This window comes from Fistularia commersonii, chromosome 30, assembly GCF_037954325.1.
Source record: "Fistularia commersonii isolate RoL2024-O1a breed Wild chromosome 30, RoL_Fcom_v1.0, whole genome shotgun sequence".
NCBI classification, from domain to species: domain Eukaryota; kingdom Metazoa; phylum Chordata; class Actinopteri; order Syngnathiformes; family Fistulariidae; genus Fistularia; species Fistularia commersonii.
Genome location: NC_141313.1, coordinates 5,451,815 through 5,477,203, shown reverse-complemented (window position 1 = coordinate 5,477,203; position 25,389 = coordinate 5,451,815). Strand labels below are relative to the sequence as shown.

The 25,389-nt window shown below is 46.3% G+C and overlaps 1 protein-coding gene across 2 annotated transcripts in view; it reads right to left on the bottom strand.

Annotated features, from left to right (window-relative positions):
- Positions 1 to 25,389, bottom strand: part of jarid2b (jumonji and AT-rich interaction domain containing 2b) — a 104,607-nt gene that overhangs the window by 5,176 nt on the left and 74,042 nt on the right. For both annotated transcript variants that reach the window (XM_086178006.1, XM_086178007.1), the window contains 4 exons: positions 16,009 to 16,224; positions 11,020 to 11,264; positions 3,557 to 5,006; positions 1,912 to 2,477 (listed from right to left, as the gene is read on the bottom strand). In XM_086178006.1, the coding sequence (XP_086034132.1) occupies positions 1,912 to 2,477; positions 3,557 to 5,006; positions 11,020 to 11,264; positions 16,009 to 16,224 (2,477 nt within the window). The remainder of the gene's footprint in view (positions 1 to 1,911; positions 2,478 to 3,556; positions 5,007 to 11,019; positions 11,265 to 16,008; positions 16,225 to 25,389) is intronic.

The window sequence follows — 25,389 nt, the reverse complement described above, 5'->3', positions numbered from 1 at the left end:
AGTTTTATTGTTTTTGTTTTTACTGTTTCTCTTAAATGTGTACATGTATATGTCTGTATGGTGTCCTTGAGTGTAGAGTAAGTCCCCTTGAATAAAATGCATAAAATGTATCAGTATCATTTTTATTAAAAAGGTTTATAATTCCAACCTGTTGAGAAAATCAGATGCTATATTTAGACGAGATGCCACCGTTGCGTCATATATTTCCACTGTATCATTTCAAGGACTTTACACTGTCCCAAGTCAGATCCATGGCCTTACTGTGGAGATTTAATTATCAAAGGATAAAAAGAATAAGGATGAGATTCCAATTGGGCGGCACATCGTCTTAAGCGTGCGTGTGTGTGGGAGAGAGAGAGAGCCGGCAGAGGCCAAGTTATCCTAATTACAGAAATAATTACTACATTAGAAAGTCAGAATTCTGTGGCACAAGAAAGGCCAAGAGAGCATTTCGTATAAAAGTACAATTTATCAAGAGTCTAAAAAGATTATATTCTGCATAAGCTGTTGTGAAGTTCACTGTCAAGAATGTCGAGCGTGCGTGTGTGTGTGTGTGTGTGTATCTGTATTAGTGCAAAAACAAAGGTTCATGAGAGGAGTGGGGAAGCCGGGTCATGGAGATTTAAGGAAATAGCTGAGGCCACGGGCTGAAGGAGAGAATCCACGGGAAATGGCAGGGTTAAAGGAGCACGGCGAACTGGAGGAGGCGGGGTCTGGAGGAGGCAGGACACGGGCGAGGGGAAGGATCTGGTTAGGGGGGGGTGCCTTTTTCTCTGACCTACATTTCAGCCAGCCAGAATCAACACAGCTGCCTTCGCCTTGGACTTCATCTTGTGTGCGAGCACGCACGCACAGGAACAATTCTATTGTCCATTTCATCACACACGTACGTTTAAAGAGACCGCAAGACACGCAGGGAAGCAGAAAGTTGCAAAACACGACTCACACAAAGAGCCTCACCTCCACGATGCAGCCATGCTTGGGGCTGCTGCGAATACGCGGTCGGGAAAATGTGATTTCAGTGCCGTTAAAACAAACAGTCTTTCCCGGCAGAAACCGGGAATTCTATCTCATCCGAGTTTACAGAGCGGGACAGATCTTCAGTTAACAGGAGCATGTTTCATGCTGAAGGTGCACCTTCAGCATCAGGTGTGACCGCAGTGCTGCCAGACAGAAGCTTTTCTACGCCAGTCGGAAGATAGTGGTGAAATATTCATTGTCTATATTACCTATCCTGCACTCGGGGTCATGGGGGAGCTGAGCCTATCCCGGTTGCCATTGGGTGAGAGGCGTGGCTCACCCGGGGCCGGTGGCCGGTCGATCGCAGAGCCACATAAATAGACAAACAAGCATTCACTCGCTCATTCGCACATCTGGACAATTCAGTCTCTGAAGAACCTCCTGCGTGTTTTTAGACTGCTGAAGGAAACTGGAAATCAGAGAAAGCCCACACAGACACAAGGGTGAGAACATGCAAACTCCACATAGAACCCCCACCCTCCCACCCCTCCCCACGGCCAGAACCAAACCCTGGACCTTCTTGTGCTGTGGGAGCACTTACCACTGCGCCATCCAAATTAATAAAAGGAAAAAACAGAGCTTGCGCAAAAGAACACCAATGCCAGTTGACCGGGGTAAATCCCAATACTTTGCAAATTACGTTTCGTCAAAGTGTAAGGTGTCTTCCAGTTGAAGTTTCGACACGAAATGTTAAAAATACTGTTTCCATGTCAGCCCTTATCCTTCTGAAAACAGACAAACATCTACATCCCTTTGTCCTACTGCCTAGACAGATGCTTCACGTCGCTGGAACGAAACAATGACCCTGAAACGCAAATTCATTTTGTTCCTCAAAAGAGCAAAAATCAAATGTCAAGTCACTGCGTATAAACATGTGCTTTTTATGCTCACCTTGTAAATACATTTGTGCTGGTCACTGAGAACTCCCCTGTCCTCTTCCTCTTCCTCCTCCTCCTGCTGCTGCTGCTGCTCCTCTCCGTGCTGCCTGTCGTCTTTGCCTTGTTTTTCCTGAGCGAAGAGCCGGCGCCGGCCCGCTTTGACCTGAGCCTCCAGCTCTTTCAGATGGTGATACACTCCATTGGTGCGGTGGTGCCCCGTCGTTCCTCCCACCATTCCACCCACAAGCCCGTTCTTGGGTTCATAGCGCGGCAGTGCCAGTGCACTGGGTGCCGAGGAGTCCAGGAGGCCCTCCAGCGGACCCCGTCGCGACTCCAGGTGCCTTTTCTCCTGCAGCACCTCGGCTTGCAGTCGGAGGCGCTCCTCGGCGCCGAGCGTGTCGTAGGAGAGCAGGTACTGAAGGTAGGCCTCCTGCAGCTTGGCCAGCCGGTCCTGCGCCGACTTAGGTATGCGCAGAAGGTCAGCCAGCTTGGTCCACTTCTTGGGGTCCATCACCTGCTGCATGCCACCCATGTCATTGATTAGCTGGAAAAAACGTGACAGGTCCACTTCACAGCCACCTGTGAAAGGCAGGGAGACGGAGAGAGAGGGCGACGGGAGCGGTGAAGACAAGGAGGTCTCCGAGGACTGACGGCAAAATCACAGATTTCAGTCGACGGACGCAAGATGTGCTCGGTGGAGCTGATTGTTTTCATCTGTCCGATTCCGGGGGGGTTTTGGAAAAGGAATGAAGACGCGAGGTCGATTCAAGAACGATTCCATCCGGGAGCATCTGTTTCCGTGGCTGAACAAGCCATTTCCTGCGACTCGGTTAATTTTATTTTAAATGGCCAATTGAGCTATCACCTTTCACAATCATCTGAGTCCTTCGCTGAGCCAAATAGGGACGCAAATTGGTTTTAATGTTGAACTGATCTACTGGGCGCTGTGAGGGAAGTCATTTGGAACAGGAACATCCTGGCCGGCTGGAGACGATCCACACCGGGTCACCGGCGGCCAGATCCTCTCCCTGGCCGATGGCCACTAATCCAAATGTAGCTGCGTAAAGCGAGCAGCCCCGGGCGGAAGAGCCGAGCGCGAGCGAAAACGCAGACGGACATGAACGAAACGAAGGAACGTATGCGGGGGGCGCACGCGATGTAATTGTATTCCTGCAGTTTCTGTCTAAACGGAGGCTGTTTAAGGCCCATACAGTGCTAATGTCACAGCGAGAAATGGAAAGTGACAGGGCAATCGGGGGGAAATATTGTTTCCGTGGCCCGTCGGGTCCCTTGCCAAGTTGTTTGATATTGTTATTGTCATCTATAAAAAAAAGGGGTAGATAAAATCAAATGGAATAACACAAAGGGCTGGTTAGAGCAATATTTGCTTACTGCGGTTTTTGTTATGCCTTTCTAGAGGCCAGCCGGAGCGTCACAACACAATGAGGGATGTATTAGAGCACTGAGAGAGCGGAAAGAGGCTTGTAATTGGACACGATCTTATGATGTACTCTGTTATGTTCCTCTCTGGGTTTCAGTGGAAGCAAACCTCTGGTTCGCCGCTCAGTTAAATCAATCAGTTCAAGAAAGGGTTTTGATGACTTGAGTGTGTGTGTATTAGCGTGTGTGCGTGTGTGTGTGTGTGCTGGCTCAATTACCAATGACAGGTGGCTCATCCATGGTAATGCCCTGAGATTTGAGGTGCTTGCGAATGCACGCCAGCCGCTGCACGTTGGGGCCCCAGCGCCGTCCCAGCATGTGGACCCTCTGCACCTGTGTAACGAAACGCATCTCCTCGCTCAGCTTGCACTCCGGCCGCCAGTCCGGCGGTGGCACCACCCGGCACATGCCGGCTGCTTCGGCTTGTTCCCTCACCGCGTCCAAATACACGAGGGGGTCCTGGAACTCCCTCGGCATTGGCCGGAAGACGGGGACCTCCCCCAGCGCGACCCAGCCGTCTGGCCTGCTCCGCTGCCGCTCCCACTCCTTCTCCTGCTCTCGTTCCTTCTGACGCATCATCTCTTTCTCGCGCTCCCACTCTTTGTCGCGGTCGGCGGGCCGCGACGCTGCTGGTTTTAGCTGTGCAGGGCTGTTGTTGGAATTGAGCAGAGAGGAGGTGGCGGAGGAGACAGAGGTTTGTTGAGGGTCTGAGGTAGTGCTTGGGCGACTAGGGATCTGCGAGGGATTCTGGCCCGATGAAGGGGAGGAAGAGCAGGCGCCCCGACCGTGAGACCTGCTCAGCTGCTGCTGTGCTTGTCGAATTAACATCAGCTTGCCGGCCGACGCCCGCTTAGGTCGCTGGTTCACCGGCTCCGTGTTGGCTGCTGGTGTAGAGGAAGGCGGGGCTTGTTGAGAAACGGGTTTTGGAGGCGGGGGTGCAGGTGAAGTCTGTTTAGGGGAGGGGAGAGATTCCGTTACGTGTCCGTTAGAAACTGGAGTGGCGGGGGTTGCAGTTTGCGTGGGAGCTTTTTCTTGGTTGGCCACCTTCTTGCTGCTGCTGCGGGTCTCAAGAGGCGTGACCTGAAGCTTGGCCTTCTTCGCCTCAGTGACGGGGGTTTTGGCCTTTTGCTCCACGGCACCGATTTCCACTGAGTTGAGCACTACCTCTAAACGGCGCTTGGAGTTGCGCAGTCCCTCTCGGCCCGGACACTCCACCTGGCCCGGCTGGGACGGCCTCTGCCCGTCCTCCTTGGCCAGGGTGTTGTGCCGCTGCCCGTTTAGCCTGCCGTTGAGGCGGGCGCCAGCAGCCGCGTTGTGCAGCCCATTGGATAGTAGCACCTGTTTGCGTGTTTTTGCATTGCTGTGGAGGGCTGGTGCCGATGCTTTTCCTGAGTTGGCCAGCCCGTTGCTGGCTGCTGGCTGGCTGTGCTGATTGTGATTGTTCGCTAACGATGATGCCGAGGTGCTGTTGTGTTTGTTGCTGCTGCTGAGTTTGGTTTTCTTGCCCAGTTCTCTCTGTTTGGCTTTGGTGTAGGTGACGTGACCCTTGGACACGGTGGCTGTGTACTTCTTCACAGTTTTGGACGGCAGTCGGAAGTCACGGCTCTTCTTGGCACCATTGATAGCTTGTGCCGAACTTGCCCGCGTCAGCCCATTCACTTTAGAGACCTGCGGTAACCGGAAACAGAGGGAGGGTATATTAAAGATCGGGTGTGACGTTTGACTAGAATGCGTCGAATCGTTCACGTATGAGAGAAATTTGTCTCCGCTGGAGAGGAACGGAGGAAACATTTCCAATAAGAGTCACGAGTCACGTAAAGGGGTGAGTCACAAATGCCAAACAGCGGGATGCTTCTTCAGCAAAAGGAACAAAACAAAAAACAAAAAAAGAAAACGAAACGCACAAAAAACTTTGCCTTTGAGACCAGAATAACTGACAAAAACTAAGCTATTCATTAGAGACTAAAACAGCTGTTTGGATGACTTTTCAGATACAGTGGTGCACCTCAGACTGCTGTCAACAAACCGTCTGATTTAAGAAAAATCATATGTGCAAACCAAAATGTCAAGATACAAAGCAATTAGGGAGGAAAGAAAAAACGTGATGGAAAAGAAGGACAGGCTTGATGGTTTCCATAAAACAGATGGCTGGACAGTGTGAGGTGGGGGGGGAGGGGGGTCACTGGAATGGAATAAAGTCTCATCCGTCCTCATGGGCCCATCTTTAGCTATGGGTTTCCTTAAATACTATAATTAAATATTTGGGCTATGAATAAGCGTTCCACTGTGTCTCTGTGCACGTGAGAAGAAGAAAGTGTGTGTCAGTGCCCGTGAGCGGTGTTTTTAGGGGGGGTCAGGGATTCAGCCCAGCGTTGTCTAGTTTCAGAGCCGGCTCAAGAAACGCGGCTACAGAGACGCCGACCATCTGATGTGTGACCAAGACGTGAATGGATATTTTAGTCTAACCTTCAGCCCCCCCCCCTCCCGCCATTGCTAACCATCACTTAATCCTTGGCTTTTCTGTCCTCCCACTCGTATTTCTCCTGTATGTGTTTCTAAGAATACCCATGTTGTTTTCATGGCCCACTTTCCATACGGCCAGGAGTTTCTCGTTCCATGTTCATTTTTGTTCTCTCCTCTTTGCGCTGGAGGGAGGAGTCCTTCAGGCGACCGTGTGGTGAAGGAACAGATTGACTTCTCATATCTGCACCGATGGTGTACTTAAACTAATATAAAAGCTGAATTTACGCACATTTTTCTTTGCTATCAAGCAGCTAAATTATACAGGCAACAAACAGATAGACCTCTCGGATGTCTGACTGTCATAGGATTTAAAAAAAACGTAATGCTGCTGCCGTATATATCCTGTATCTGTGCGTCTTTCTGTCTGGACCAGCTGGACATGAAGCACAGAGGCAAGAAAGGCGGGAGGATGGGAGATATGGAGTTATCAATCACGGCCGGGGCGCCACCGGAGGGAGGTGACAGCCAGCCCATTGACAGGTTTCCCTTTGAAGGGCTCTTGGGTCACACTTTTGTATGTACGTTTTGTGTGTGTGTGTGTGTGTGTGTGTGTGTGTGTGTGTGTGTGTGTGTGCGTGTGTGTGTGCGTCCGTGCGTCTGTGTGTGCGTGGGCATGTACTGTATTGTGTTTGTCTCAGGTGGCAGGGGGGGCCAACACAAAGACCAGGCCATTAAAAGATAAGGGGGAACTGAAACCTAACCCTGCCTCCGTCAATCACTCCCCCAACACACACACACACACACACACACGCACATACACAATGGAAAAACACAAGATGACAGGGAAGGAGGGAGAGAGAGATAGGGGGGTGGTAATGATGGACTGATGTGAGGAAACCGGCGAAGGGAGAGACCGAAAAAGACGGGACTGCAACAGAGCGTTGGGCTGCTGAAGCCTGCAGAGGTGCGAGCCTCGTCGCGCTCAACCCGACTTATTCGGATTGTTTCACGAGCCGAAGACAGACAGTTCCACAGGTTCTTTCGGTCCCCCTCCCCTCCCCATCCTGGTGCTGAAATAGCAAATGCTACAGCGGCAGCTACCCAGACGGCTGCCGTTTTCGTCAGCCTTGGTTTGCTGACAAAGCGCTGAGTCCCGCTGGCTCACTGTTGTGAGCGCTGGCGACCACGGGGGGGCGAACCTGCACTCTTCATCGGGCTCGACCAGTCTGCCTGGCTTTGCATCGACTACTTGGTCTGGTTTAGGGAGGAGAAGGGGGAGGAAGAGGAGGATCGCGGTGAGGAAAGGAGGATATGTAGGCACAGGAAGGAAGGAAGGAAGGAAGGAAGGGAGGAAAGCAGAGGGACACAAAGAGAGAGAAATAAAAGACTGAAAGAAAAGGCAGAATACGGAGGAAGAACGAGACAAAGTTGCTCAAGTCGGATTCAAGCCTTTTGAAACCATGCGCCGTCAACCCCTCCAGGACGTTACCGAGCAAATAAAAGATCTTTAACAGGAAACCTCTGACTCATGTTAAATAACTATTCCTCACAACCGCTATCGTCTTATCCACAGTAACATCTCTCTCAGGGTATGATCAGAAAACAGCACCTCATCTCAACTATGAAGCAAAGAATGTTTGAAATGGAAGAAATATTGACGTCTGAGCAAAATGGAGAGAAAGAGAAACAAGACAATGAAGCAACAAGGACGGAAAAAAAAAAGGCACACAAACATTCACGCAGGGAGGCAGCCAAAGACTGGAGTGGATTTTGGTTGCACGTGAGACGGGGAGGGAGGGGAAGGGAGGGAGGAAGGGGAAGGAGATGGAGGAGGTGGGTCTAGATGACATCATGTGTTGCTATAGCCCAGCTGAGGGCTGACAGGAAGATTTTTAACAGGCAACATCTGCAGAAGCTGTCCCTGAGAATGGGAGGGAGAGGGAGAGACAGCGAGGGAAGGAGCGCCAGGGGATTTAATACGACAGGAGAAAGTTTAACCCTTGCGAAGCTCCACTGGCTGAGCGGGGAGGGACATCTGTTCCTGCAGGAGCGTTGCGGCCCGATCACGACCAGATGTGCGCTGCTTTGTCAGGATGATGAGGAGCTCCTGGAGCTCCACCTACGAGCACCTTCTTGCGGCACAGCTAACCATCAGACACACAAAAAGCACCACCTGGAGGCCAGAACAGGCCCAGGCCGACACGGCGGTTCCCCATCCCCGCCCCCTCCTCCAAATTTACATGTGAAAAGGGTCATTTTCATATGTGTGATAAGAGCTTGCTAAAGGCTCTTAAATGTGACAGCCCCCCCCCCCCCCGACGCCAGGGAACCTTTTGCTTATTTTTGCTTCTTCCACTTTTTGGTGCTTCTTTTGGGGACTTCATTTCTACAAGTGTACCATTTTCCACCTGATTTTTTTTTTCTTTTCTCATTTTCATTTTATTTGTTTTTGATCAAGAAAGATCGGAGCTGCTTTTGGGGATTTTGACCCAAAAATGTATACCGTGATTTCCGGACTATTGAGCGCACCTCAATATAAGCCGCACCGGCTAGCCGGTCGCTGTCTCGGGCTTCCTCCTGTGCAATAAAACCGTCAAAGTCGTCTTCTTTGGTGTCGGAGTTGAACGGAATCAGAATTTCCCGGTCATTTCATCGGTCCAATGTGACGAGGATAATTGTTTTAGCGCCGTGAAGCTCGTTAGCCCCCCCCCCCAAAAAAAACTACATATATTAGCCGCATTGTTGTTTACATGAAAAAAGTTGCGGCTTATTGTCCGGTACATATTTTTCAAAATGTTAACAATTTTGTTGTTAATTTTCAGGTCTTTTCACCGTGATTCTCATTGACGATTCTAATTAAACAGATTTCTTTGGCAACCAATTGCCTCTGATGTTTATCTAATGTATTTCAAAGGTCTAGACCTCCCCTTCGCCACAGGGCAGAGGAACGAGACGTCAAAGAGCGCTGCTGCAGGTACATTAGCGTGCGTGACGCGGCACAGCCTTGTGACACATCCGCCCATGTGCAGCACAGACACCGTCACAATCAATGGGTTAAATCCTATGCTGAACAATAAATCAATCCCTATGCCGGAGTCATTTACTACACGAGTGCTGCAACACCTCGACGGTGGGGCATAAATCCGGATTAAGCCTCCGTTCTCCTCTGCTGTCTTATTAGGGTGCGATACAGTGCTGCCCTGGGCAGGTTGACTTTTAAGCGGCCATAGAAAGGTCACTTCGGCCCGCTGCTAATAAAACCCGAGTGCAAAACAGTCTTTCATCAACTCTCTGCTGCATACAGTAGTTGCCGTTTATTCGGAAACTAAGTCACTGCGTAAACTTCACGTCGATGAAGCGTCAGCATCCCCGTGGGTTTTTTGTTTTTGTTTTTTACTCCACCGTGCGGAATCTGCCGGACCACCTGCTTCCCCGGATCTGTCGTTGCTACATTGCTGACAGCCCCATTTTTGTTATTTCATTAAAATGTAAAGCAACGCATCTGAAAAAAAGAAGTCCTCCAATGCATTTTGTTGGTACAAGCTTCTATTAAATTAGGTCGAAGTGAATGGCGGTGAATTGAATTATGATAATGGCTTACCCCTTTGGTTTTACACACACAACCCTTAGTTCGTTTTACGGCTACATAACCACTTAACCTTTTATATGGCTTAGACTGTATTTTCACAGTTGGTTGTGTGTATAAGAGTGTGTCCTGAACACACAATATTAACACACACACACATGCCATTCATGCTAATTGGAGAGAGAGCGAAGGGCGAAAAAGGCACTAATCCTTCCAAATGATTGGAGCCGCGTAGTCAAGGGCAAGATCCGTCTGTTTGACACGGGAGTGGCTTGAGACAGGGGGGCGTGGGTGTGTGTGGGGGGGGAGGCATGACGGAGAAAATGAGTTAAAGAGATTGAAAACCCGGGACGTAGGGAGAGAAATGGGCAAAAGAAAAAGTAGGGGAGGGGTGCGCAAAAAAAAAAAAAAGACAGTATGGGAAGAATCAAAAGCATCACGGCCGGTGCCAGCAGTGAATTGAAAGAGAGACGTGGAAGAGCCGTGGATCAAAGACTGTGAGTAAGTGAGGCTGAAGTTTGTCTTGGCAGGCCTTCGCTCTCATTGAGATTCATTGCTGGTTTTACTGGACACTTTCAGCCACTTTAAAAGGCCCTGAAAGCACAAACATGCCTGGGTCTGCAGCGTCTGCAGCGTCTGCAGCGGCAGATCACAACAGCGCCGCTCGATCGGGGCTAGTTCTCGGTGGACGTAGGCCAGAGAAAAAACAAAGTAGGAGAGAGAAAATGTAACAAAAAAGAAAAAAAATGAAAAACAGAAAGGGAGCGATAGAGGCCCGGGATGAAATGTGACGTTTCTGTAGACAATTGCTTTTGATTAGCCATGTGATCGTAACAATGCTAGTTTCCTTGCCTGCCTCTTCCTACCACTCCTCTTCCTTCAGTTTGTTAGATTCCTCGCAACCTCACAAATCCCTGGAAAAGTGCCATGGCGAAGGAGGCAGGCTTTCACAGCCCCTCGCAGGCGCTGCTAAATATAGCTGCAGTCATGGCAGGCCAAAACACAATCATTACTCTCTCAGACACAATGGATGTTGAGTGGAGTCATAAAAGGAAGAGATAAGGAGATGCGACGCAGTTGAGGGGAGAAGCTTGAGAATGCAGGAGGAAAGACAAAAACAGCCAGCTAAAGAAAGTAGAGGATGTGATAAAAGTAGTGCGCAGATGCTGCCTCTTGATCAGGTTTATATGGATTACACTCCCAATTTCGCTGCTTACCGAAAGCCTTCGCGAAACGTATCCCTGCTGTCGGGACCTGGGAGTCGAACACGTTCTCGAAGTGACACTGTCTCTTGTATCCTATTCTCTGGGGACACTGTTGTCCTGTCTGTCTAATAGTGCATGGCTTTTTTCCATAAAAACATGGGTACACGGTAATGAGCAAAAGGAATATCAATGTCTTCTACGGCAGGGCATATATATACATATATATATATATATATATATATATATATATATATATATATACAGCATGAATTAATGTAAGAGTCAGCAAGAAGTTGGGAAATTTAAAATGCTAAATGATTGTGACATTATGGGAAACTGCAAGATATTTTAGAAAGAATACATAATGATTAATTATTTGTATGTTTGTGCCTAAATGTATATTCAGCTCTGCTCCACAATGCAGTACCTGCTTGCGTAACTCCTCGGTGGTTCTCCTCAGCGGCAGCCCGTTGGCTGTGCCGCGACTGCTGGCCATGGCCTGCTGTAGCCTGGCGTGCTCCCTCGCCTCTGCCCGCTCACTGCGCTCCCTCAGGAGGGGTGGCGGCGGAGGCGGAGGGGGAGGCAGCGGTGGGGCCGGCGCGTCCCTGCCGTGAGTGGCCGCCTTGGGCCTCGGGCTCTCCCTTGTTCCTGCTTTGCCGTGGTTGTTGAACACTGGGGGGAGAAAGAGGGGGGAGGAGGAGAATCAGCTGTGGCTCGGCTCGTGTCCTCTGAGTGTGTACACGCTGTACAGAGAGGCCGGATCTGAAATGATCTACAATGACCAAGCATTGCTCGCTGTGGAAAAATCGCAGGGACCCATAGGTGCTCCTGAATCACTAAATATACACTGCTCAAAAAAATAAAGGGAACACTTAAAAAACACATCCTAGATCTAAATGAATGAAATATTCCTATGAAATACTTTGCTCTTTACACAGTTGAATGTGCTGACAACAAAATCACACAAAAATGATCAATGGAAATCAATTGTATCAACCCATGGAGGTCTGGATTAGGAATCGCACTCAAAATTAAAGTGTAAAAACAAACTCCAGGCTGATCCAACTTTGATGTAATGTCCTTAAAACAAGTCAAAATGAATCTGTGTTGCTTCCTGAGTGGACACTATGATTTCACAGAAGTGTGATTGACTTGGAGTTACATTGTGTTGTTCAAGTGTTCCCTTTATTTTTTTGAGCAGTATATATGCGTGTCTCCAATGAAAAATATAAAAAAAAAAAAAAAGAAAACACAATAATTTTTTTAGTTGTTTTTAAATGCCTGGCTAATTTATAATAAAAATTCCAGCACGCCAGAGGACGGCAGACAGCTCTAGTATAAGAATAAGAATGACAAAAGAAAGTACCAAAAACTTGACTCTTCTTTCGTTTCCAGTTTTTGCAAAAGAGTCTTTATATTTTTGAGATTTTATATTGTCGCATATTTTTGCACACTTGTATGTCAACTTCTGATATTTATTACTTAACTACCCTTGACTGCACTGCCCACTTTCTGCAGTGTGAATTGAGATTTCCCCATTGTGGGACAAATAAAGGCCCATTCTATTCTATTCATTCGCCAAAGGTGTATTTTGTCATCAGACCAGGAACGGCTCCAAAGTCTCTCAGATCGCAATCATACAATCCATCAGTTAAACCCGGGGAATTCCACTGAACTCTTCCTGATGTGGCCTCTCCACACCTGCAGAAGAAGATGTCTCATCTCCTACTGGGACGACCGGTAACTATCGGCTTGATTTATTACAGACGTATCCATGCAGAAAATAGACGATTTATTGTTTTACATGGTTGTTTTTTTTTTTTAAATGAGTCTGTTTTATAGTGTTGTTGAAATGTCTTGCTAACTCTTGTCTCTGTCAATTCAGCATCCTCTGCACAACTGTCCATCCCAGGGGAGGGACCCCCGAGGTCCCCTGAGAGGTTTCTCCTCCTGGGAGTGTTTTCAGGCAGTGTTTCCTGAGTCCTTCCAGGGACAGAGAGTGGTGTATTTTGTACAAACTGTACAGTTTTTTTTGAGGCAAAACAGTGAGTATGTGATTCTGCGCTGTGCAAAAACAAAAAATGTCCTGACTTGACTCTTTCAAAATCATATGCAGTCCAGAGGAAATTGCTGGGAAAAAAAAAAAAACAACTTCATTCATGCGCTAGTGTTTTCCTGTCATGAATTATATATATTATGAGCTTGGTATCTAGGGTCCTTCATTAAAAAGAAAGGGAATCCTGAAGACTCAAAATTAATAATTTAGGTTTCCTTTAAAAATAAAAGCTGTATGGCAATAAACTATTCACAATATACAATAATATAATGTATATGTACACACTTTTTTGGTATTTACCAACTTACAATAAATACATTCCAATGTGCACACGGAGTCTTGAATAAATACAGCAAAATAAAAAAAAAAAAAAACGAAAAAGCTACACTGAGAAAACAGGCCGTGGTGGAAAGTTCCTATCAGGTAGCAGGATTTAAATACCATTCAAATAAGACATATACTATTTTTTCACATCGGTGGACCGGCACCTCCAGTGCCAACGTGTGGACATAGGTCTCTCAATACCCCCCCCTGTAGTGCAGAATGGTTCATAAACCGCTGGCAACAAACCACAACGACCAAGTGGAAAAGCCTGCGCAAACATTGGAGTGACAGACTTTTGGCGAACATATAGCCCCTAATCAGTAAAGTATGCATGATTTAAGCACGGCATGAAAACCTCTTTATGCCTCATGTCAATGAACCTGTTCAAAATGGACCTTAACCACATTGGTCCCCGGGGATAATGCTAAGTGAGTCCAACAGGAGCGAAGCAATTAACATACACGTCCAAAAGCTCACTCTTCGGCTTTTATGATGCTCAATTATAGTTCCCAAGGAAATGTTAATATCATGTGTGGAAAGTCTGACAGGTCTGTTTACAGGACACATGTACTGCAAACATACTCGGGAAAAGCAAGGCTTCTTTTCTGTGGCATCAGCGCCTGCAAAGCTGTGCTAAATGTGTGTTACAAGATTTGTGTGTGTGTGTGTGTGTGCGTGCAGTCAGAACCGCAAGCGAGCATCAGTGGGTCTCTTGGGCCCACCGCTCAATGAAAAATTAGGGAAATCTTGACATTTAAGAAGTGAGCTGAGCAAGAAACGGAGCCCAATAAAAGCTGTTTAATATAGCTGTGTCAACATGGCGCATGGCCGAGAGGCAGAAGCAGCGCCTGAGCGCTGATGAATGGCCTACAATGTCGGACCTTTCCTGTCTCTCTCTACCTCCCAGAGTAAAACGTCCCTCTTACTCCGTTTGTCTCCTCGGCTACACCCCTCGCTCCTCCCCGGGAGCCTGGATAAGCTGCTCCCGCTGCCGAGTGGCGGGCGCCGCAGAAATTACACGTCTCGTGCCGATCTTAATACCACTCGATGGGCCGATGTGAGCTTCCGCTATCGCGCGCCGCACAATCGCGCGGTGCCAGAAGCGACCCGGTCCTGCCGGTGTGTGTGTGTGTGTGTGTGCGCGCACCTACTCGTGTACACAGTCGTCTGTTTCGTTGTCCTTAAATCATCATCTCGATTGTCCCCTGCAAAGTATATCTGACTATTTTCCTCCCTTATCTATTTATTTAGCATTTCACAGCGAAGGCGCCGAGCTGCTTCGCAAACAGTGTTTCTGTATGAGATAAGACGGGACACTAAGCTGTCCTCGTGACAACAACAGGCCCGGAGTTGTTCAAACAGGTTTCACCCTCACGCATGGTGTCGGTGTATGTACGGTTTGTTTCGCGCTGCATCTACAGATCTCCTTGTAGGAGCGAAGGAGGAACGTAGATGCGCGTGTGTTGGAGATAAGTTCAGAAAGTCAACCACACAAAAGCGGTGCAACCCCCCCCTTCCAGAGTTCAATGCAAGCAAATCTATGGACCTCTCTCCCTCTTAATCCCAGCAGTCTCTCTGGCGTCTCCCTCCTCCTCCACATTCCACTCGACAGGATGACGGAGGAAAGAGCTGAGCAAAGCGTTCACCTTTTGAACCTTTCTGGCGGCAATACTTCAGACTAGGGAGGAGGCAGAGAGGCCTGGGGTGGAGAACAGGAAGTTAAAGCCTTCTTTCGTGGGGAAAGGCTTTGGCCGGAGGGACTATGCGTCTCTGAGGCCCGTTGCGGATGGAGGGCCTCCGGGCTACAGAGGCACGATGCCACGAGGTGGATTTTACAAACAAAACATACAAATAGCAAGAACGATATTTTGGATTCTGTAAACCGAAGACATCATTATACCACACACACCTCCATCTAATCATTTGGGCTGTGACTGTTTTATTGGCAAAATTCAAGGGACTGTGATCATCTCAGGTTCCAGCTCTTTAAATTTAAAGTGCTTTTCTGGATACATTCGGTTGATTTTGCCTTGATTTTTCAGTAGTCATTGCTAAATTTGTACTTTGTTTTCAGAAAAATGATCTAAAATGGATATTCCTTGAATGGACTTGGGTCTCAGTGAGCTTGTTGTTATGAAAAGTGCTGTATAAACATGGGTGATAGTGAATGGCTACATTTGGACAGACGCTCTACAGTCTCTTAAAAGGGGCATCCCGGCCACTGTGTGTTTGTACTCATAAAAATACATCCACGTCCTGAAGGGCGCACATGTGATGTCCCTGGCTTTTGCTGTTACTATTTGTGTGTGTGTGTGTGTGTGTGTGTGTGTGTGTGTGTGTGTGTCGAGGACCCAGGCCAGCTGTTGCAGTGCAGGCATAAACACCTTGTTAGGGCTTCGCAACTGAGGTGTTAATTGGGGTGGAAAGAGTTGATGCGTTGCTCTGCCATCCCATGTGACTAATCCCATCGCTACAGTGGAAAACAAGAGTACGGATATCTGAGGCTGCATGCATGTGCACGCATGGACGAACACAAACACACACGCACGCGCACCCACCCCCACACACACAGCTTCTGTCCGCCGACTCGTTCTTCGCTTTTCTTTGGCCCCGGTTTTTTGTCTCCCCCGTCCCGATTCACAACCTTTCAGTCTTCTTTTTCCCGAGCCGCATTTTTCCGTAGCTCCCCGCCGCAGCGGTTACCCTGCTGCATCACCGTTTACCCCCCACCCCCACCTTCTCCCCTCACCTGCACATCCATCAAGGCCTCTTCCTCTGTGTTCCCCCGCCGTCTCTCGCTCCCGGTCCTCACCCCACCGAATACCACTTGTCCTTTCGCTTCGTCGGTGCTAATTTATCATCTCTCGGTAAAAACACGCTACTGTACATCTCTGGGACACATTCGCACACTCTGTTCCCTCCTGCGCCCCCATAAAAGTGCTCCGGTGCATGAATGGCTGCGTTTCCCATTAAACCCTGGGAATATGTTGGGATGGAGACCGGAAGGGGGGTGGGGGTTGTGCGTATCTTTCTTACCGTGCCCGTTGAGCGGCTGCCGGGTGGGAAGCTTGCCCTTGCGAGGAGTCGAGTGGCACGAGGAGGAGGCTGACACTTGGCTGCTGCTGGCAGCGAGGGAGTGAATATTACCTCCGTTCTTCATCTCCTCCTCCTCCTCCTCCTCATCCTCCTCCAGGTCCTCCTCCTCCTGGGAACTTCCGAAGTAGGCCATGTTGTTCGGGAGGGCCGATGAACCTAAGTGCAAAGGTGGGTAAGGGAGGGGTTATTATCTACGGCAAATTACTTTATATGTTTCAGATTATGACCTCCAAATATTTAGTCGAGACCAACCAACAGCTCCGTGACTTTTAAAGTGTCCACTGAAATTCTTAGATTACCTAACAAACCAATTAAGACCAAAATATTTATGGACATCCGTTCTTTACTTTTTGGATTATTTATTGCTGGTTTTGAGGCAACTGTCTGCAAATTCATGGCAAAAACTCTTATAATATAAAAACCCTTGTAAACCTTATAAGAACTCTTAAATAAATTCTTCGGCAAATGTTTTTATTAATATTTCAGTGTTCTCTTGAATCTTGAAGTTGGGATTTTATTTTCACAAATGTGACTTTAGTGTATTTTGAGAACACTTACATAAAATGTAAAAAAAAAAATGTTAAAGATAAGCTTTCTATAATACTAAATTATGCTGAATTTTCATGTCTGGAAATGGTGGTAACAACAAGGGCGGCTTGTCTGTCATATTACTTATTTATCCCCCCTTCGTGTCTTGTGACGCCATCAGGGTCCAGACCAAAGCAATGAGCTTCGTCTGGAAGGCATGTTTAGTCCAACGGATAAACATGGACTCGATTAAACCCAATACAACTTATTTCCTCAGAGCACCAACTGTAAATGTGCAGAGGAATAATGGCAAAGCACTTCTGTCCTTTTATTCAAAGAACAGGAATACATAAATCAACATCAGTCTGTAAGTGGTGCGATATTAATGAAAAAATAGTGACTTGAAAATCTGAATAATAGCGATTGTGCTGCTGTTTTATGGTGAGTTATTATCCCAGTTGGTGGCCTGGTGCAGCTTTTGGAAATTGCTCTGTGCACAGCGGCGCCATTGTTACATTCACACTCACAAAAAAATGCACACGTTAAAATCAGTCCCCCATTGCAGAATGTCCCCCATTCTTTCATAATTTTTTGCATTTTCAAGTCAGTCCGAGTCACACATAACCAGCGTCCAGGGAGTTAACTGCTATACAAAGCGTGACCTGAAGCAAGAGTTTTGCCTCACATATTTGTCAATGTGATTCTTATTTCAGCGCGCTCTATTTTTTGATATAAAGTACCCGTTATAGTGGAGCTTGTGGCAGTACAGAACTACAGTGCAAAGAATAAAAACAAAGGGAGGGGATAGTTTGCAACATACTGTGAGAGCCACAACCCCATCGGGAGTACTCCGATCCACTCACACTCCCCATGTTGACAGCTTTATGGAGACATACTACTATACATGGACTCGGCTATCGAACTCTGCGAAATACTAACTTAAGAACAAAGGAGTATCTCCTCCTTGATAGTAAACTAATCCCGAATCTGCTCCTCATCCAGACGGGATTACTGTCAATCTCTCCCCTGTCGGTGAAGAAAAATGATGCCTTCCCCCTCCTTCCATTTTCTGTCACACTCATTTATTTCCTCCGCCGTCTACGACAAATCAAACCATTACATCTGTTAGCTTTCGTGGATGCACACGCCGCCTAAAAAGACACGCGTCTTTTTTTCATTAGTTCTTATGTGTCAATTGGAAGACGACACAGACCGTTCAAAGTCTGAGGCGGATTATGCTAAAAATAAAACTTGAACAACAGACACAACAAAGTACGTTTTAACTCAAATACAAATATCTAAGTAACGGTGTAGGAGTGAAAAGAAAAAGCAGCTTCTTCAGATTTTCCCTTGAACGTGGACGTCGATTCCTGTCATCTGCAGCTGCAGTGCTTCCACGGTTTTGGCTTCTTTGTAGTTCTGTAATGTGGAGTCTCACACTTTTGGTCCAAATCGTGATGTTTTCTTAAACCTGACCAAGGAGCTACGCTGCCAAAACACAACAGAGCAGTTTTGTGTAAACCTATCCAACTGGGAAGAATTTATATAATCCCTATGTTGTTGTGGAATATCATACACATCCACCAGGACATATATACACGCACGTCTATGATTAAGGTTTAAATTTACTTTTACTGAATCACTGCCTGCTTCATGTGTTTTCTTGAGAATCTGGAGCCAGTCGGAGACGTCCGACTGCGCATAGACACCGCTTGGGTGACGCGGTCGGGCTGCAGCCGCGAGCCGTCACGTCTGCGTTTAATTTCACCTGAGAATAAGGGGAATTTCAAAACCCCTTTCAAAGGATAAAGTCAATACAAATGATCAATTCGTCTTGCTTTTTTTGGACCCGGTATAAAGAAGACAGCAGACATTTTTCTTCCACGCAAGTGATGACAAACAACATTGTGTGGCTGACAGAATAATGAAAGTGCCTGGGTGTGCCAACCTGAGGGCCTAGAAAAGTTGGCAACATTAAAATGGGTAAATTATCACAGCTAGACTTTGGTATTGTGCGTATGTTAACCACTGTCGATTTATGGTTTACACAAATAAATGCGGTTATCTAACAGCTGTTGCATAACCCTAATCTCTCTGTTTATTGGTGGGAAAGAGTGGGTTCCATGAAGTTGTGAGCGCTTTATGACTAAATCGATAGCATAGCATGAGTAGCTACTGTGGATTTTATTACCCTTTTATGGGCCACAGGGTTTAAAGGGCACTAATGACGCAATGCACCATTATATGTCAATGAGAGTATTGAACAAAAGGCAGAATTTCTCTGGCCTGCGGTAATCCATACTGACACTATCCAAAGCGTTACTTATGTTTTAATCAAAATATGGAGGCGGCGCATGAGTGAGGAAACCAAAATAAAGTCTAAGCATGCTTGGATGACGATTTAATTGTAGAAATATGAAAATGAGACAGGGATGAGAGCGGAAAAGACCCGTACATTTTCTGCAGCGACGAGTTAGCTTTGACTTTAGCCTCTTTCGTTTCCTGTAGCTTCCAGTCTATTCTGAAGCAGCTGGTGTGGATTGTTGTTTAGTGAGTGGCTTTGTGTAATTATTATGCGTGTCTGTGTGTGATACAGACAGACACACAGACACACTCACAACCGCAGCAGCAGAGGGGAGCAGTGTGTGGTCTGGATGAATTAAGCCAATGTGTGTAAGTGCACGTCTTAAAAGGGTAACCTAACAAAGCTCTAGCTGCAAAGAAGATGAGAGAGGAATCCCCAGTCTTTCACATGAAAAAAAAAAAAAAGCATTGGGGATCATGTACTCAAAGATGGTAAGGTTTTCAATTTAATCTCTTGAATATTTGCAGAACAAGTCAAAATGCTGCCTTTCGCTTTGCAACCATAGGCTAACTAGTGGTAGTTAATCATCCTGCCCATGCTACAGCAATAGCCATTTCCCATGGTACACCCTTTTTACAAGAATACACTGACAATACTGATCACCCTCCTCCTCTTGGAATTGTTCCTCAGGTCCGGTATCTCCTTGTGATCGACCACGATTATTAACACAGTTCATCTGAAAGAAGATGATGTTTCTTTAAAACAAAGAAATTCTCTAGACGCCAGTGGAGAAACACTGTACTGTCAGGTGGGAACACACAGTAAAGAAGCCGCCCACTTGTGATCATATCGCTGAGGAGGGCTGTGAATCCCTGGCCGATAGGCCCAGTCAGCGTGCAGTCCCGCTGCAACTTATTGCATCACCACCCAAAGACATTTGTCCAATTTAACCTAACCTTTAAGCTGTTTGTTCCAATTTGTTCTCCCTGTTGTGCAATAACGTGGCCTACTTCTGCCGATGAATAGACAAAGATGCAGACCTCTCTGCACCCAATGCGCTTCAAAAGCACGAACAAATGACTGACAAATTCCTAAATTAAAGAATCCTTAAATTAGCACTAAATCCAAGTTCTTCCCAAACCAGGAAACAAACCAACTTTCTTGTGTGTCACTGATTTGATAAAGTACTGTGTTTTTTGGGACGAGAACACAAAATCTGCATACTGAAATGATTAGGCTAAGGCACAGAGGAGATTTTTTAACGTCGATTAATTTACATTTTAAAGGGCAGTAACAACCATCATTGCCAGGTCTGAGATCCCGTGGTTACCACATGTCACATCATATTTACTTCCAAAGCTCCATTCCAGTATCACTCTCGTATTAAAGCCTCTCCAAACACTAAAAACCTGATCCTGGTAGTAATAAATCTTGTTTTGCCTTGGATCGCGACGTTCACACGGCAGCTCTGCCAGTTTCTAATGATCTCCTCGGGGAGTTGGAGCGAGAGACAAAAAAAAAAAAAAAAAAGAGGAAAAAAAAAAGATGTGGCGGCAGCAGATTCTCTCAACAGATAACACTGTAATTTTACCTGCTCTTCAACTTGAGAATGAGGTCTGTAGGGCACGGAGTCTTCAACGCCAGTGAAATGTGGCTTTAACTGAATCCACACACAATAAGGCTTTTTTTTTTTTTCCTCTGTGCCGGCGGCGAGTGTTTCGCTCTGTGCCTGATTGCAGCGCCGGGCCTCGATTAGACGTTTGTTTTGCATTAAAGCGCGGATCGTTTTTTTTTCCCCGCATTTCAAGTCGAGGTATCAAGTATTAGGTGACCACACACGCGGGGCGGCCACGCATCTGAAAGCCACACACGTGCACCTTAAAACCCCGCAAAGACACCTCATTTGTCTTTGACGACAGAGCGAATACCCCTCTCTCGGGCCGAATAAGCACTGCGAGGCTACACACACGCCAGACCAATCAGCTTCTCATCATTTGCTTCATTAGCTAAATGGCTGTAATTCACTGCCCTGAACGCGGGTCAACAGGCCAATGGCAAACAGACCACAGGGGTAACTGGGGGCAGAATTGGTGGGAGGTTGTTGTTTCTTTGGGGGTATTTAGTGGAGATGAAGCAGAGTGTGTGTGTGAGTGTGTGTCTCGCCAGTACTTTTTTTCAATTAAAAACCTGTTCTAAGGAGTAAAACTTGGTTTTGGAATCGATTTTTTTTTCCAGTTTGAGGTACTGATTGAGGATAGGAAAGAAAAATGTTTCAAAGGCAAAAAAACGGAAAGAACTGGACATTAGAGTGTTTTTAAAGCTGCAGACAGAAGGCGAGTGGTGCTAGAGGAGGGCCAGATGACAGAACGACACAACCCAGACCTACGTCAACATCTCCGGCAGGGCTTAGGCCCAATCCCCCAATTAAACTGGCTTTTCATCCACCACAGACAAATCATAATTAGGTCTGAAAGAGTCTATTAGGATTGTCATTTTTAACTGGGCTCTTGGGTGGGGGTGGGGGGTGGCGGGCCATAATTACAAACCTTCCATTCTCTGGCTACCCTTCTTTTGTCCCCTTAACTGGAACTGAAACAATGAGGACAATTTAAATAGTCAATCAGGAGGGTTTAGCTGCCATGGGGACATGTGGACGTGCTGACTTAGAACAAAGTGCCGCGTGTGCACAGGAAGTATAATCTCATTTATTTATTTATCTATTTATTTAGGTCAGTAAGCGAAACAAATGTACAATGTCTGGCATAGGAGGGGAACGTTATCTACCGCGGGAGAGCGCAGCCAACACTCTTCATAAATCACTGAAGGGAGAAAATGAGAGGGACAGGATTGGCAATTATTTGTCGAATTGACATTCTTGAGGTCAGCAAAATCATTCAAATGAAAGAGTGAAAGTTTTCAACGGGTTCTGAAAACAGTGACCCCTGCTGCCATAAGTAGTAAATACAGCATGATGGTGCATTTAATTAAGATGAAATAAGATAATTCTTTATTATTCCCATGGCAGGGTATATCTGATATCAGAGCAACCATTCCAGCCATTATAACGGGGGGCGTAGCGATAAAGCCGGCTCGCTATTGGATTCATAAGGTGTAACGTGTGTGGTTCCATTCGTGTAATACAATTAGAGACTGAGCCCTGATTAAGAATTTAAAACTTCAGTATATTCCTTCCTATGTGGTTGCAATACAATCGGAAAAACTATAAAATCGCTTTCTGTTATTCACCTTCTTAAATGGAAATAGTAAACCTCGGCCATCTCAAAAAAAAAGACATTTTAAGTACAACCGAGATCACGTATTACAATCACAAGTACTCAATGTTTCGACTTTAGTAAATACAGTGTCAGTGTTTTCACTGCTGCACCCATGTGCACTGAATTATTCGACAATTATGACCCAATTCCAACATGGTTTTAGACACAATGAGAAGCATTGCGAGTTGTACTTACAGTGGCATTATTATGACCACAGTAATTTTCTAACTCTCTACACTTGAATGCTCAGTGCCTTTTTCTAATTACATTTTAAGAACTGAAACACGGTTGAGAGCGACAATGGTTAGATACAGTTTAAGCTGTTTAATATAGACTCCTTAGTGGTGGGAAATTGTCAAACACGTCTAATGCATCTTGCTGATTTTGGGAGCTTTTAGAGCGTACGCACATCCACTTTAACTCGGGTGACTCTTCCTTTACTCGGAAATATAGAGCCACTTCAAGCTGCACCACTAACTTCTGCGCAGTATCACCAGAGACAAAAAAAGTCACAGCTCTACACAAAACACTTTACGAGATTTAATCAAATACCAATCATACCGGGAGAGAAAAGCGCCTAGTCCCTGGGGGAAATTCAGCTGTCACAGCAACAATGTACTTGGGAGACACTAGAGCAGCTGTTGGACTAGAACACCTTTTCCCAGGGGGGGAAATGTGCTTCTAGTTTAGCGAGATTCCCAGACAATAACAATACCATCCGACAAAGTACAATCAAAAGAATCCAACCACAAAGACGGAGGTCTGAGTCTCGTTACCAAGAGCTGGCAACCTTTGCTTAAAAAAAAATGAATAAAGCATACATTGTCACACATGTTATCACATACTAGGACTTCACAGTTCTCCAGTTCACTGTGTCGGTGCTGAGGGCGGACAAATTAACCTCCCTATAAGACCGAGGTAGGGCATATGGGCTGGCAAGTATAGAAGAGGACCTGCAAGAAGGGGAAGGAGACGTAAACATGGTGGGAGGCAAACAGAAACATATGTGCTAGGTTTAAGAAAAATAAATAATCACATTCTATGAAGTTATCTTCTATAAGACCCATTTCCAGGAGCTGGCGCAGTTATTAATTGACTACATTTACTCTTATCTCATTTCAGTCAATATGTACATTGTGAGGTCGTGTGTGTGTTTAAGCATGTGGATGTATCTGTGTTTGAGCCTCGCTGGAAAAAAGGACTTCGGCAAATAAATTCTTTCCCAACACAAACATTTGCAACGTGCTTCGTTGAATATTCGAAACATTTCCACCGCTGAGAAACAAACACTGGGAGACAGTCTTCAAAATAGCATCTCGATGTGAAATCAAACTCACAGGCTATTTGATAAAAGAGCGTCAGCAAGCTGAATCAAACGACTTCATTCAGCACCCCTCGGTGCTGCCCCCTGCTTGCCAATACCAACAGTGCACCCTCTGGGTTACCAGAGGCAGACAGAGCCAGAGGCAGACTGTCTGGCTACCACCCAAATGGCTTTCTCCATGGATATAAACAGCCCAACTACAGGCCTGGACCACACATAAACACCCTTTTGAGAACACGGGCAAGGACTGAACACTCGAGCTTGTGTGTGAGGGCGTGTGTATGTGAGACAAATCTAGAATATAGGGCCTCGACAGAGTGGGTGGTGTGCATACATGGTGCGCATCCTTCAATACAGTACACACAGAAATCTTGTTTTTCACTCTTGTTACTCCCACGTTGCATCAGAATAATCAGGCACCCTTGCTCTCCCCTGGAGGAATTAAAAATAACTTTTCCTTGGATACAACAACAACACCAGCAGTCAGTTTATTAGTTGGGGGGTGGGGGGTGGGGGGGTCCCATAAGATTATTGTCAGTCCCAAACCCCATCTGAAAAAAAAGGTGAGTCCAGCTCTCACAATGCTTTGTTCGTTTGTTGGTGCAACTCACAATATCGTTTTAAAATCCAGAGTATTTGAACTTCTTTATGTCGCTGTCACAATGAGTGATGGATGGAAGCCTTTGGGGGGGGTTGTAATGTTTACCAGATAACATCAGCAAACAGTGCAGTATGTGTGTGTGTGTGTGTGTGTGTGTGTGTGTGTGTATGTTTACATATGGTGAACATTTGACCTGGACAAATCCCAGAAATCTCCATGGATTGGGGTTTCAGGGTACAAGTTTTGCTAACTGCCCTGTAATGACTTCAAAAACAAGACCTAAATAAATCTAATTTTAAAGACGGGAAATGAGGCAGCTATTGGATTTCCATAATGTGGATGCGGATCCTGTCAGATGCATTTTGGGAGCAGACATGAGGGAGCCTAATGTGTGATGGTGGTCAGATCTTCAGAGAGCATCAGAATCTTAAAGGGGATTGGAGGTTTCAGATGATATGAAAGACATGATTTCCTTTGAAAAGATTAACCAGGCTAACACGGGTGTCCTCACAGGCTACATCTGCCTGTATATTCTTAAAAGTGCATGTGTGCAGCTACAGACAGACAGACAGACACACAGACACAGTTGAACAAAGGACACCCATGAGATAAGCAGGATGAGCAAAATGAATTTGCACTCATGCACAGACTTGAACTAAAACAATCACGTACACACGCACGCATGCGCACGTGCACACAACTTAAAGAACCTCAAGGGTTCTGCTGACATTCTCCCGTTTCCCCCTTCTGGTAAGGGTCCATGCATGTGGGTCATAAGAGAGGCCAAGGGGAAAACAGCAGACTAAGATCTGTGCAAGAAAATGTCATCTTCACAGCATGGACATTAGACAAACACACACACACACACACACACACACACAAAAGTCGGTCTATAAATATAGCAGTAAACCAGGGAGACACAGAGTGGAAAAAGCCCAGTGGAAAACCATTCAATCGTTAGCTTAGCAGTCTAAGTCTAAAATTAGCATTAACACTGCAATAGAGCACACCACACATCCCTCTCTCTCTCTTTCATGCAAACAGACAGACATACACACATGCACTAACACACACACACACACACACACGGGAGCGCAACACTACAAAACTGCTTACAAAGCACTGTTCTTTAACCTTAATTACAAAGGAAAAAAAAAATCAGCAGATATGAGTCAGAACCACCCCATACTTCATTAGTCCACCACAACACATGTCGTCTCAGGGTGAGCTCAGGTTTGCGCATGGAGCTCAGAATAAGCCCGACTTCAAAGTATATGGGACGTTGTAA